General features: G+C 35.4%; 1 protein-coding gene across 1 annotated transcript; it reads right to left on the reverse strand.

Annotated features, from left to right (window-relative positions):
• Positions 1–9,633: 9,633 nt before the first annotated feature.
• LOC128664788 (toll-like receptor 2) lies at positions 9,634–14,578 on the reverse strand. Its single transcript, XM_053719591.1, has one exon. The coding sequence runs from the start codon at positions 14,576–14,578 to the stop codon at positions 13,175–13,177; it is 1,404 nt and encodes a 467-aa protein (XP_053575566.1). The 3' UTR covers positions 9,634–13,174.
• Between the last annotated feature and the right edge of the window lie 356 nt (positions 14,579–14,934).

Genomic DNA, 14,934 nt, shown 5'->3' on the forward strand with positions numbered 1-14,934 from the left:
GTTCCCTGCAGGATTATATAAAGTTACACTTAATATTTTATGAGCAATCTAAATGTATCATTCACCTAACTCCTTGTCAATAAAAATACTAAGCTTCTCAAGGGAGGTCTCACTTTCATTGCTGTATAATGTGATAGTTTTACTCTTGGTGACTTACATTGTTGTGGCTGCTATCTACACAGGAATTTGTGTTGACTTTACCATTTATAGGGCATTTTATTTCCAGTAAAAAGTTGCCAGCATCACATTGAACAGACAGGAGGGGATTTAAAAAAAAAAAAAGACTTTGCTTTCCTTGCTTTTAAAGTCTCGGTTTATTTTTATGAACTGGACTCACCAAATACTTGGGTGGAAAATAAGTAGAAAAAACACAAATTTCTTTACATTAATTTAAAAATTGGCAACTGCATCACTGTTCTACTTCCTGTATTATCTGACAAATCCTGCAGCTGTCATACATCTGTAATCCAAATACCAGCTTATATGGTACACTACAGACCATGAGTGTTTATATCTGTGTATGTTTTTAATGTCAGATTTCCCATTACCTCAGGTAATTCATTCTTGCTTTTTCTGCAGTTTATTTATTTCTTTTTGGACGCCATATATAGTTTTTACTGTCAAACTTATGTCTTTACAATATCTGAACTATTAGCCCCTTTTGTTTACTTTTTTTGCCAAGCTAGTTTGTTATTTCTTCCAGTTCAGCCTTTGGTAATCTTAACGAAGAGGTGTCACTACATTGTGATTTCCTAATTGGGTGCCCAAAAATGTCTTAATCCTTACTAATTTTGTTACACTTAAAGGGATATAAAAGTACAAAAATATATGCTACCAACAGTGCAATACCATGTTTTGCAGAAGTTAAACACATATTAAAGTCAGCTCTACAGCAGCGTTGTTTAACTGGGACCTAACTGAACATATCCTGTGAGTCAATCAATATTTATCTCTCAGTAGAGCATTGCTGCTCTAGAGCTGTCTTTAAAGGGACAGTATAGTCAAAATTAAACTTTCATGATTCAGATAGAACATGAATTATTAATAAATTTTCCTATTCACTTCTGTTACCAATTTTTTTGTTCTCTTGGTATCTTTTATTGAAGAGTAAAACATGGTAAGCTTTAAGGGCTCAGGAGTGTGCACGTGTCTTTAGTGCTCTATAGCTGCAGTGTTTTACAACAAAGCTAAAAATAATGTTACAAAACACTGTTGCCATAGAGTACTAAAGACACGTGCACACTCCTGAGCTCTTATGACCCTACCTAGTTTTATTCTTCAATAAAAGATACCAAGAGAACAAAGCAAATTTGATAACAGAAGTCAATTGGAAAGTTGTTTAAAATAGCATGCTCTATCTGAAGCCTGAAAGTTTAATCTAAAACTTTACTGTCCCTTTAACAATGTGTTCAACCTAGAGGTTAAACACCTCTTGTGGACCCATCTGTTCCTACAAATAGTGATGGCTTCACTACAGGGGGGCTGGTTAGGAAAGTGCTACATCTACATTATGTCTGAATGCTGTGTGCACCCCTGCAAAACAGGGCTCACAGTACAAGGGAAGTGTAATGGCACCACAATGTTGCTGTACAGAAAAAAACATATTTTCATCATATTAGTGCAGACTAACCAAAGGAAAAGGGTGAATTGCAGTCGCAGAGAAGCAGCTCTTATTTCTCCTATGTAGCTGCCAGCTTAGCTCAGAAAGAGCACTTCTCAAATGGAGGCGGTCCCTCCCCAGCCTTTACCCTGGGGCCATTGATTTCCTCTCTTGTTAGAGCATTTTCTCATTTCTTTTTATACTTTATGTACTTTTTAAACTATGTTAAAAAAGACTTAAAAACAGCTGAGATCTGGAATACTTATACATCACACATCTATACACAAACATTCATGTTGAGTCATTGGCACAGGGAAAAATATTGCATTTCATATCATTATAGGCACAGGGAAAAATATTACTTTTCTGATAACAGAAACACCATTTTTTAAAATTGCAAAATATCCTATAAAAGTCTGTTCAATGTGTAAAACCTGTTTTCAAAAGACTTCCTCCTCAGCCCCACCATTGTTAAAACTCTTGCTACATCCCGTCTCTAAAATTGAATCAAGCTACACCAATTTTTTTTAAGACCTTATCTTATAGACACCATTTAATGAAAATTAAACATTTGTCCATAAAAGAAACAAGACTTTTGCCAGGAAGAACCCCTGCTGTTTGTAAACACAACAAGAGACCAAAAATCAGATAACAAAAGCATGTGTCCAGGAGTTACCTGAACAGGAAATCCAGGGGGGGGGCTTTATCAACAGAACAGAGAGGACTGTTATCCCAACTCAAAAGGTGGAGTCACATTGTCTAAGATTTCGTTTATGCTCTGGTGGATGGAATTACAAACAAATGGGCTCTCACTCATATGTTAATGAGATGCCTGCTAGTCTAAATGATCAATTCAGACCCTCCCTAAAATGAACTGTGGTACAACAATGTTTATTAATAAAAAAAAAAAATACAATTTTGAAATATAAGAAATTAAAGGTTAGAATGGTGTACATAAGAATTGGCACATAAAATTGTGATAAATAATGTCCCACGTATCTAAATGTATAGAGAAAAATGACCAGTATTGCATTATGTGCGCATAAGGATCATATGTTTTTAAAATAACTACTTCAAAAATCTGAACTATATGTATAGATAAGTTAAATATGGAATTAAGTATATGAAATAACCAGTATGATATGAATATATATATGCCTGTATATATATATATATATATATATATATATATATATATATATATATATATATATATATATATATATATATATATATATACAGGGAGTGCAGAATTATTAGGCAAGTTGTATTTTTGAGGATTAATTTTATTATTGAACAACAACCATGTTCTCAATGAACCCAAAAAACTCATTAATATCAAAGCTGAATATTTTTGGAAGTAGTTTTTAGTTTGTTTTTAGTTTTAGCTATTTTAGGGGGATATCTGTGTGTGCAGGTGACTATTACTGTGCATAATTATTAGGCAACTTAACAAAAAACAAATATATACCCATTTCAATTATTTATTTTTACCAGTGAAACCAATATAACATCTCAACATTCACAAATATACATTTCTGACATTCAAAAACAAAACAAAAAAAAATCAGTGACCAATATAGCCACCTTTCTTTGCAAGGACACTCAAAAGCCTGCCATCCATGGATTCTGTCAGTGTTTTGATCTGTTCACCATCAACATTGCGTGCAGCAGCAACCACAGCCTCCCAGACACTGTTCAGAGAGGTGTACTGTTTTCCCTCCTTGTAAATCTCACATTTGATGATGGACCACAGGTTCTCAATGGGGTTCAGATCAGGTGAACAAGGAGGCCATGTCATTAGATTTTCTTCTTTTATACCCTTTCTTGCCAGCCACGCTGTGGAGTACTTGGACGCGTGTGATGGAGCATTGTCCTGCATGAAAATCATGTTTTTCTTGAAGGATGCAGACTTCTTCCTGTACCACTGCTTGAAGAAGGTGTCTTCCAGAAACTGGCAGTAGGACTGGGAGTTGAGCTTGACTCCATCCTCAACCCGAAAAGGCCCCACAAGCTCATCTTTGATGATACCAGCCCAAACCAGTACTCCACCTCCACCTTGCTGGCGTCTGAGTCGGACTGGAGCTCTCTGCCCTTTACCAATCCAGCCATGGGCCCATCCATCTGGCCCATCAAGACTCACTCTCATTTCATCAGTCCATAAAACCTTAGAAAAATCAGTCTTGAGATATTTCTTGGCCCAGTCTTGATGTTTCAGCTTGTGTGTCTTGTTCAGTGGTGGTCGTCTTTCAGCCTTTCTTACCTTGGCCATGTCTCTGAGTATTGCACACCTTGTGCTTTTGGGCACTCCACTGATGTTGCAGCTCTGAAATATGGCCAAACTGGTGGCAAGTGGCATCTTGGCAGCTGCACGCTTGACTTTTCTCAGTTCATGGGCAGTTATTTTGCGCCTTGGTTTTTCCACACGCTTCTTGCGACCCTGTTGACTATTTTGAATGAAACGCTTGATTGTTCGATGATCACGCTTCAGAAGCTTTGCAATTTTAAGAGTGCTGCATCCCTCTGCAAGATATCTCACTATTTTTGACTTTTCTGAGCCTGTCAAGTCCTTCTTTTGACCCATTTTGCCAAAGGAAAGGAAGTTGCCTAATAATAATGCACACCTGATATAGGGTGTTGATGTCATTAGACCACACCCCTTCTCATTACAGAGATGCACATCACCTAATATGCTTAATTGGTAGTAGGCTTTCGAGCCTATACAGCTTGGAGTAAGACAACATGCATAAAGAGGATGATGTGGTCAAAATACTAATTTGCCTAATAATTCTGCACTCCCTGTATATGTATATGTATGTGACTTGTACATTTATGTATTGTATGTAGATATATATATATATATATATATATATATATATATATATATATACTGATTACCTGACCAAATTATACTCCCAGGTATCACCAATTCACCATGCATTGAGGAGTCATGACAGAGTAAGATATACATATAATGAGAAACTATTGTAAAATACTATATAATTCATTATGCCTCATCTGTAACATACACTTATATATGAGATACCCACATAAGGAAATTCTATTTATGTATATGCCTTATGTATAAATAAGTGTATATCTAAGTCATAAGGATTTCATTTTAAACTGGTACATTTTAGTTAAACAAAAAAAAAAAATTAATTAAATATATTTGCATGCTTGTAAGTAGACATGGATGTATGTATATATATATATATATATATATATATATATATATATATACTATGTATATGTATATATGAATATATATATATATATATATATCTGTATGATATATGAAAAATGAGTCCTAAGAAGAATAAATATAAGAAAGTTACACAAGTTCACTTTTATAGCACAACTCACCATCGCCATCTTGTGGTGAATTAGTAAAAGTACAACCCGCTATACTTAACATTGGGTGAATTATTCTCAAAAGTTAATTAGCATCCATCCAATCACAGCGCTACAGATCCTCACACATCAGTGAATGGCTGTTAGAGATTAGGGCGGAGTTATAGCTCAGGATAAATTGGGTCACTGAGCATTCACAGGCACTCTGGGTTGCATAAAAGTGAGGGTGAAGTGCTCTCCAATTTTTCCCTTGAAATAGAACTTTTGAATCCTGGTTGTACCCAATCTCATATTTTTGATATCCTTGGAAACTTTTTGCCTATTTTTGCTGTGGATTAAGAGATTTTGTGTGACAGAATGCAGAGGAAACACAGAGCTTGACTATTGATAACCCAGGGCTTGGAGGGGCAAAAAAGTATATAATTATATTTAAACAGTTGTTGTATTTAAGGTCCTTATTAAGATTTGTATTAGATGATTATAGGCCCAATTTTTATATGTACTTATCCCTATAGTCTAATTTATCTTGTCTAGGAATCTAATTCACCTAACAATACAAGCCATTTTGTTATAGGTAGTGTTCATTTAATTCAGCTTATGATAAGGAAATTTCTGGGTATTACAATTTAATATATTTAATATATTTAATTTTAGTGGCATTGTATTCTCTAAGGTTGAGACTCGTTTGAGGCATTAGAGAGGTTCGTATGCGTTCCTTCAGCTGTAGCTATACATTCTGAATCTGACTGATTGCATGGTCTGATTATAATAAATAACCGTTGTTAGTAACACATACTGCATAATTGTAATAGATTTCACTGTTCGAGTTGTACCCATAGTAGATTTAATTTCATATTGTATCAGAGAATTTGTTTTGTGTATAATTAAATGGTATATCGCTTGTTAGTAGCTTGTTTAATGTTTAATAAATCTGTATATATTTTTCCAAACTGAATACTCTTTACTCCACAAATATAATTATTATTATTTATTTTTAAAGTGCCGCCAAATTCCGTAGCGCTGGGTACAATGATAGGGTATACAATGACAAAGATTTGTGATAAAATACAAAACATAACAAAACTAAACAAATTTAGTACAGGAGGAAGAGGGCCCTGCTCCGGAGAGCTCACAGTCTATAGGTAATTCACTGTGTTTAAAAAGATATAACCTGATTAGAACTACTAAAAAATAATATAAACACGGAGGTTACTGCAGAGATAGTCATATTGTATTCTAAAATATATAACATTCTAATCCACTTATTAAATTATAAAAACATGAAAAATATTGGTTGGAAATTGTCTGATTTATATTAAAACATAGACAGGGAAGCAATGGTTTGCTCTGAAACAGAGACAATGTAAGTAAATATTTTGTATGTGGTAGCATGGGGTTAATGTGCAATAAGCAATCTATTAATAGAATTTCAACAAGCTTAAAATATAAAATAAACCTACCAAAAATTTACAATATATTTTCCTATTTACTTCATTACTGAAATATGCAATTCATTGTCACAACTGAACATAAGAGGTATGTCTGATGAAGATTCTTCTTACCTTGTTGATACATTGGGGCCTATCTATCAAGCTCCGAAAGGAGCTTGATGGCCCGTGTTTCTGGGGAGTCTTCAGACTCGCCAGAAACAGCAGTTATGAAGCAGCGGTCACCATAACCCTGCTCTGAGCAGGCGGACAGGAATCGCAACAATTCAACCCGATCGAGTACGATCGGGTTGATTGACACCCCCTGCTGGCGGCCCATTGGCCGCGAGTCTGCAGGGGGCGGCGTTGCACCAGCAGCTCTTGTGAGCTGCTGATGCAATGTTAAATGCGGAGAGCGTATTGCTCTCTGCATTCAGCAATGTCTTGCGGACCTGATCCGCACTGTCGGATCAGGTCCGCAAGACATTTCTTAAATATGCCTCATAGCCAAAGTGGAAGCAAAACATGGCTGCAAATGCATTCTATGTGGCTTAATACTGCCCTGGATGTTTGCATCAAATTTCTTTCAAGATTCATATATTGCATGCAATTTAAAAAAAACTTTCCAAATTACATCTATTATCAAATTTGCATAATTATATTACTATTATTTGTTAAAGGAGCAGCAATGCACTACTGGGAGTTAGCTAAACATATTGAGTGAGCCAATAACAAGATGCATATATGTGCAATCACCAATCAGCATTTAGCTCCCAGTAGTTCATTGCAGTTTCTGAGCCTACCTAGGTATGCTTTTCAACAAATGATACCAAGATAATGAAGCAGGGCTGCCTTTCTAAACCATTGATCGAGCCCCTCCACTAACACATACACACATTATCACATACACACAAACACTAACACAAAGATACAGAGACGATAGCACAGACACACACTAACCCATGCACAGACACCAACACAGATACAGAGAGACACTTATAGACAGACACACACACTAAGACAAACATACAGACAAAAACATTAACACATACACACAGACACATACACTTACAACATGCAGACAGACACGCAGAAACACTAACACACACACACACACTAACACAGGCACTAACATAGAGACACACAGACACTAACACCGAGACATACACACAAACAAACAACACTGAGACACAACACAAGTTAGCCTATAGCCCCTACATTACATTAAGCTTTCAATTCACCAAGCATAGAGGAATCATGGTCATAACTCATTCATCTACTTGATTAAAAAAGTTGTAACCATCAACCAATTTACAATCTAAGTTGTGATTTGAGACAGTAGTACTATTATATACTGCAGAGCTAAAGAATTATAGCAGCACTCTAAAAATACATTTTATTAGTATTATTAATATGTATTATTATCACAACCATGTATTAAATGTAATGAGAAAGCTTTTTTGTACTGTTATGACACAGTATTACCCAGCTCTATGGAGTATTTAAATAACAAAAATAGAACCACACACCTACTGTATTTGTTTGTGCCCCTGGCTCTGCCGGCTGCAGCTACTTTTTGAAAAAATAAAAATTGTACCAAACATTTGTGCAAATTATTAAAACTCACCTGTATTAACACTGCCGGGGGCCCTCTAGCGCTCTGCATATGTGCTCTGCTGCAATTAAAAACAGAAGGATCCCAGGTACCCAGGCACACTATTGAAATGTTAGCACAGCTTTGGGCCCCATGTAATTGCGCACTATGAGGCATATTTATCAAGTTCCGTACATCGCCTGATGCCCCGTGTTTCCCGCGAGCCTTCTAAAGACTGCTGCTCCATAACTTGTCCACCTGCTCTGAGGCGGCGGACAGAAATCAACCCAATCGAATACCTATTGGCTGCAAATCTGCAGGAGGCCATATTGCACCAGCAGTTCACAAGAACTGCTGTTGCAATGATAAATGCCGACAGCGTATGCTGTCGGCATTTATCAACTTGCAGTGGACATTATACGCTACATCGTATCATGTCCGCTCACACATTAATAAATTGACCCCAATCACTCTGACACATAAAAAAACAAAAAAAACACCATGTTACAGAAAATGCGGGCTGAAACACACCATGGTGTTAGAGGGGCTTGAGACCCGGGCCCGTGACAGCAGTTACCTCTTTCACCCCCCTGATGGAAGCCTTGAAATGAAGCAAATTAGATAAAAATAAATTGGAAAGCTGTTTAAAATTGTATGCTCTCTCTGAATCATGAAAGAAAAATAGATTTTTATGCCCCTTTAACCATTAATATTAATTCATGACAAATGTGCAAAGAGTAATTACATTTTATCTGTAGTTTAATATGTTGCAATTTTATCATTAACATGTTTACATGTCCAAATACTTAATTGCACTAATAAATTCATATTTTAATGATCACATTAAATTTGATTTTAGCTATATTTGTGATTTAGATTGCATTTATTAACATGTTAAAAAATTTAAAGGCACAGTTTAAGGTTATATACAAGTTCACCTTTGTTCATGAAACATGATACCAATTTAAAATCAAATTCTTTTATGTTTAATTTACCTCTGAATTATCTCTTTGACAGCTTTCCCTTTATGCAACATAGCAGGAGTTTTTTTTTCTTTATAATATAAGCAAGCAGGTGGTTCGGTCATACAGAAGGCAATCACCCAGCCCTATTAATGGCTCTGGTGGCTTGAGTAACACTACGTGTATGTGCGGCAGCACAGTGACTGCGTTAGTGTAAAACCAGTTGAGGTAAACAGTTGTCTTATGTTGGCCGAATTACTTGCTGCTAATTATAACAAAAAAATATGCTGGTAAGGTGGGAGACAGGGGAACTGCAAAAGAGAACACTCAGAGGTAAAGATAAAATAATTTGTGCTGGTCATACAAGTTTACAGCAGTGCGAATGCGAGCTTGCGTTCGCTTTGCTGGGAAGCATTGCGCTCATGAGAGCTTGCTTCCATAGGCTCCTATGGGAGCCTCGTTCTGATGCCATCACAGACGGCATCAGAACCTCGCGCAGTAAAGAGGTAAGTAGCGCAGCGATGGGCAGCAGTTAGTAAATATATATGAATATATACATATATATTTATGTGTTAATATGTGTATAAACACATATTAACACATAAATATATATAAACAAAAATACTAGAGAGAGACTAAAGGACATACATTACTGCCCTTTAAAGAAAGGGAAAAAAATACAGCACACAGGATATGTATATTTTATAACTGTCAATTTATTACAAAAATTGTTACTTCAATCAGGTTAGAGCTTCAATAAAATAAAATCACTATTAGGACAAATAGGAAAGAGAATGCATGATAAACTTCACAGAAAAAGCGGATACCCACTGTCATAATTGTACGTAAAGTCCTCTGAAACCAGAGAGCGACCGCAGTCAAAGCTGCACTCAAGGTCAAATTACTCACACAGTCACAAGAAGGTTATTTTCGCTTGCAAGCTTATCCGGAGGTATAAAAGACCAAACGATCCACACACCATTTTCCTTCTCTCTCCCGGACCGTGCCAGTCGGATGGCGTGAAGTGGAGTGTTGGAGTGGTAGATCTTTGCTCACTCGTCCGTGATTGGTCCAAATCACATAGGTTGTTTCTCATAGGCTGTCAGCATTTACAGCTGGTACATGTACGCTTTTCAAAACATATGTGCCTCCTCCAAAAGTGAAGTTACATAGACATTCGGCTACTCCAGAGATGTTCTCTTGCATATGCACGCCAACAGGGGTTAGTCCAGAACAAGACCCACTTTGCAGTACCACCGCTGCAGGGCATTATACAGGTAATTGGACAGTTCTCCGAAAGGGCTGCTACAACCTGGAAAGCCTAGATTTCAAGAGTTCCCATATGCGTCCATAAAGAATCACACTGGTGATAACCATCTCTCACCAGCATTAGGGTAACACATGCTGCCTGCTTTTATCATTGTGCAAAATGCTGCTTGTGCGATGCTGCCCACTGCTTGCTCACACCCGTCAATCATGCCGATCAGATCAGATTAGGATTAAAATCACTTGTTATGCAGTGTATGCCCCTTAGAGAAGAATAGCAAAATGTGCCTGTCTAGAATATTCTGAGGGATCTTACAGTGCTGGAGGATCATTTTAGATCATCTCAGCTGAGTGGAGAGGTTTATGGGAGGCATCTTTCATCTCTCTGGGACTTTCAGGTTCTGCCTTTTTTTGTAAAGCATTCAGTGAGTTTAGCCCAGAATTTCCCAAACCCAGTCCTCAGGAACTTTAACAGGCCAGATATTTATTATATCTTTACTAGTGCACAGGTGAAATAATCAGCTAATCCATCAGCTAATTATTTTGCCTGTGCTCTAGTTAAGATGTAATAAATAGCTTGCTTGTTAAGGGTCCTGAGGTATGAGTTGGAAAACATTGGTTTAGCCCCTTGGAAGTCTACACTATAATTTCTCTCTCCAAGCAGGATAATCTTTTATCATCAGGCAAGGCCAACCTTAGCATTTGCAGGGCCCTGAGCAGGATACATTTGTGGGGACCATCAGCCCAGTGCCCTTATTATCCTCCCTTGTATACCCTGCCCCTTTTATGGCCCACCCCTGTCCCAACATTCATTGATACCTTTATAAAGAATAACAAATAATATTAGACATCCTGATGCCATAAACACTTCTCATAAACTAAATGTAATGTATACATTGCACCATCTCATAACCTCACTGCTGGCATTGCGAGCCCCCCAAAGAGCTGGTGTGCCTCTCGCCCTGCCCAAAAGGCTGGCCTGTCATAAGGCCCCAATTTCCTAAAATCTTCAAACTCTAGGTTAATCCAATCCGTACTAAATCCTTTTTTCTGGTTGTCAAGTGACTTAACATTACACAAAACCAACACTTTGCTTTGAGAGAACCTCTGCAATGCTATTCAAATTCATCAGAAAACACATTTCAAGCATTTTTGGTGAGATTTTTGGACTTTTCTATTTCAACAACCATTATATCGATTTGGGTTTTGAATGTGTTTTTTTCAATATGTTTGGCTTTTGCATGTTTTTTGTTTTATATATATATTAGTACATCTCAGGAATGTCCTCCAATTTATATTAGTTATTTTGTTTATTAGAATATCTCAGCAGTGTATTCTAATAAATATTAGTACAATTTATGGATTATGAATATTAATAATTAATAACAATAATAATATTATCGTCAGCAATACCTCCAATAAATATAGTAGAATGTTAGCAATGCACTCCAGTAAAATTTTATATAATCTCTGTAGTATACTCTAAAATAATACTGTTGAGATGTTTAGCAATTAATGACAATAAAATTATTATTAAATATTAATATTTAATGCCAAATTAAAATAGTTCCTAAATTCTTGATCAGGTAAATTATTATAAACATATATACATCTTAATTTATTCTCAGTATATGTCAAAATGGCTCCTACTTGCATTTGTATTTTTTGTCTTGTTAAATGTTACAATAACGTCTCCATAGCTTAACCCATACAAGCAGTGCTTTATCTATTTGGAGGTTAAAATATACAACCGAATATATGGTAATAATTTACTGAGTAACTGTGCTCAACAAAAGAACATTTACATCACCTGTGTATCAAACTTATCGGCTCATACTTTTGAAATCTGGACATTTTTGTAAAAGCCTCACCTCCCCCACACACAAACAAGATGGTCTATGCTAGATATATGCAGAAAAAAACATCTTTTCAAATATTCGGCATGAAAAAAAAAAAAAAAAATTTCCAAGATTAGTTCCCATACTCATTCAGTTTGGCTGAATTTTGACAGTATTATTTGTTTCCCATGGGAAGCATCTTCAGAGCTGCAAATGAGCAACTAAACAACGGCTTAAACTTAAATAAAGTTAAAGTAGTATCTAGTGCTAGTGTTACAAGCTAGCAGCAGCACAAACTGATTATTTTATGTATTATTCTATGAGGCTAAAATTAAAAATGAAGTCTACATACTTATTTTCTGATACAGGAATCAATCAACTGACAATGAAATTTCTGGATATAGTCATTGAACAGTGTAAATCTGAACTTTCATTTCTTGTGAAATTAAAAGTTTATGTTTTATATAAGCAAACACAGAAACCAGAACATCCTTTGCTTTTTGAATTTGAATGAGAACTAACATTCTAACATTACCTTTTTTTCCATTCAATATTTTTAAAGAATTTGTTAAACCTCTCTGGTGCAACATATTGAAGGGTATTTAAAACAAGAATCCTCTCTATGAAAGCTACATGAACAGTGAATCTCTTTTTAGGGTTAAAATGTTTCAGTATGAGATCTGATACATGATACATTTTTAATATTTAATATTTTGCAGTCAGTGGTCTATTTCTGTCTGACCAGTAAGATTCTTAGGTGGCATTCTAGAAAAACAAGAAAACTTCTCCTTTAAATACTCTTATTATTTTTTATTATTATTTAGTAATTTTATTTTGTAAACTATTGAAATATATGGCCATTGCTTAATGCCATAAGTGGCCGTTTGGAAATGTTGCGCAGGGTCACGGAACCCAGGCAACTGCTTATATGCTTCCGTATGTGCATACATTCCATGCTGTTAGAAGACAACTTGCTAATAAATTACTGGCATGTTTATTTCAATGGTGGTAAATTAAAAAAAAGTTCTGCTTTTTATTAAATCCGGCTATATTACATAAAGAATTTGAGTCTATGCAGTAAAATATGGCTTGTCAAAAAATATGAGCGGTCCTTCACAATTTCCCAAAATTCATCATGAATGAAAGTGCACACTGTTTAGATTTCCTGAATGTCTATTTTGAGATCTTGCTTTTGTACTACGATTAATCTTCACAAAGCAAATTATAATAGCCATAAATATTAATAATATCACAAAGGATATTACCACTATTAGCAAAGTTTTATGGCATTCAAAAAATGAAAGGTTTGCTTCACTAACCAACTTCCCACTAAGCAAAACTGGAGATTCACATGTGTAGCCATCAGGCCAGTTCTGAATTTTCAGACCAGAGTTTGCTATTTCATTCATTTCATGAACAAATGAACAGGAACATGTGTACAGATTGTTATTTGCACTAAAAATGTTCAACTGTTTAAAAAACTGTAACTGGCCTCTCTGTATAGTCTTAATTGGATTCCAATCTATAGATAGGACCTGCAAAATAGGAAGTTGACTAGTTGTAGAAATGGTAGAAAATCTATTATAAGACAGAAAAAGTTCCTTTAACTTTGGCAATGATATATTGAGCGTAGTAAGCATATTATAACTTAAATCTAATATTGCACAGTTCTTGGGTAAATTGCATTGCAGGTATTCTATTCCAGCATTGGACAAATTTAAGAGGACTAAAGATGGCTGCCATTCACAAACAGATGATGAAGAGCATAATATGTTATTTTGGCTAAGATCTAAGTGTCTTAATTGTTGTTGTTCGCTTATAGTGTGGCAGATTGTCTCATAGTTAATTAAACTGTTATGTCTCAGTTTTAATATTTCCAGTTTTGGAAAAGCACCTTGGCAAAATGAAGTAGAAATATCTTTATCTTGAAGAACATTTTCTGAAAGATCTAAAGAGGACAATGTTTTGAAAAGCAAACTGATGTTACATGGTATACTTGTTAAATGAGACTTCTCTAGAGTGATTTCTTTCAATTTAGAAATCCAATCACCAAGGTAAGAAAAATCAGCAGTTCTGTCCAATAGTGAGTATGAGGACACATTGATAAAACGTAAAAATGATATGTAAGGTGAAGATCCATTCATGTATTGCCAACTAGAATTGCCAATAAAGGTTGTATTTTCAAATGCAAGTTCATTTATTGGAATCTTAAATACCCATTTTATGAAAGTAGACAAAAAGGCTTCCGATAGTTCCACATTTACAAAGCTGATCTTTGTCAATGGAAGGTGTATCATAGCAAGGACTTGTTCCATCTCCACTGAGTAGGAAAGATATTCTGTAGTATCCACAAAACTTCCACCCTGAAACTCAAAACTGGAAGCCTGAATGCAAGACACAATGCTCATGATGTTGGTCAGATCTACGAGTGAACAAGAACAATGTCTTGTAGGGGAATGATAGAAACAATCTCCATCTACCCAGGGAATCTTCTGAGTAAATAAAAGTAGAAACACAAAAGATGGGATGATCTTCATTGTGAAGAATGATCTGTGGAAATTAAACACATTATCAGCAAAAAAAAGTTAATTTAGCCTGCAAAGGCCCTGATCAAGTTGAAATGTCACATTTTATAAAATCTGAATGTTTTGGTGAACAAATTTGAAAACTGTCTTTATTTAAATTCCACATTTCTATGTTTGTTTTGTATACATCTCAAGTTGTTTCATATAAACATAGATATACATTTTTAATTTTTTAATTTTTTCTTTTGTTTTTTTAATTGAGTTTTCAACTTGTATAATATAAGTACACCTAGCATTTTACTGTTACTCACAATTTTTCTGTCATCGATATTTACATAAAAAATTGATGTAAAAGTTTTTTTTTTATT

The sequence above is a fragment of the Bombina bombina genome, chromosome 6 (assembly GCF_027579735.1).
Source record: "Bombina bombina isolate aBomBom1 chromosome 6, aBomBom1.pri, whole genome shotgun sequence".
Taxonomy (NCBI): Eukaryota; Metazoa; Chordata; class Amphibia; order Anura; family Bombinatoridae; genus Bombina; species Bombina bombina.

Excerpts from the sequence above, each read along its gene's own strand:
- LOC128664788 (XM_053719591.1), bottom strand. The coding sequence starts at position 14,578 with ATGAAGATCATCCCATCTTTTGTGTTTCTACTTTTATTTACTCAGAAG.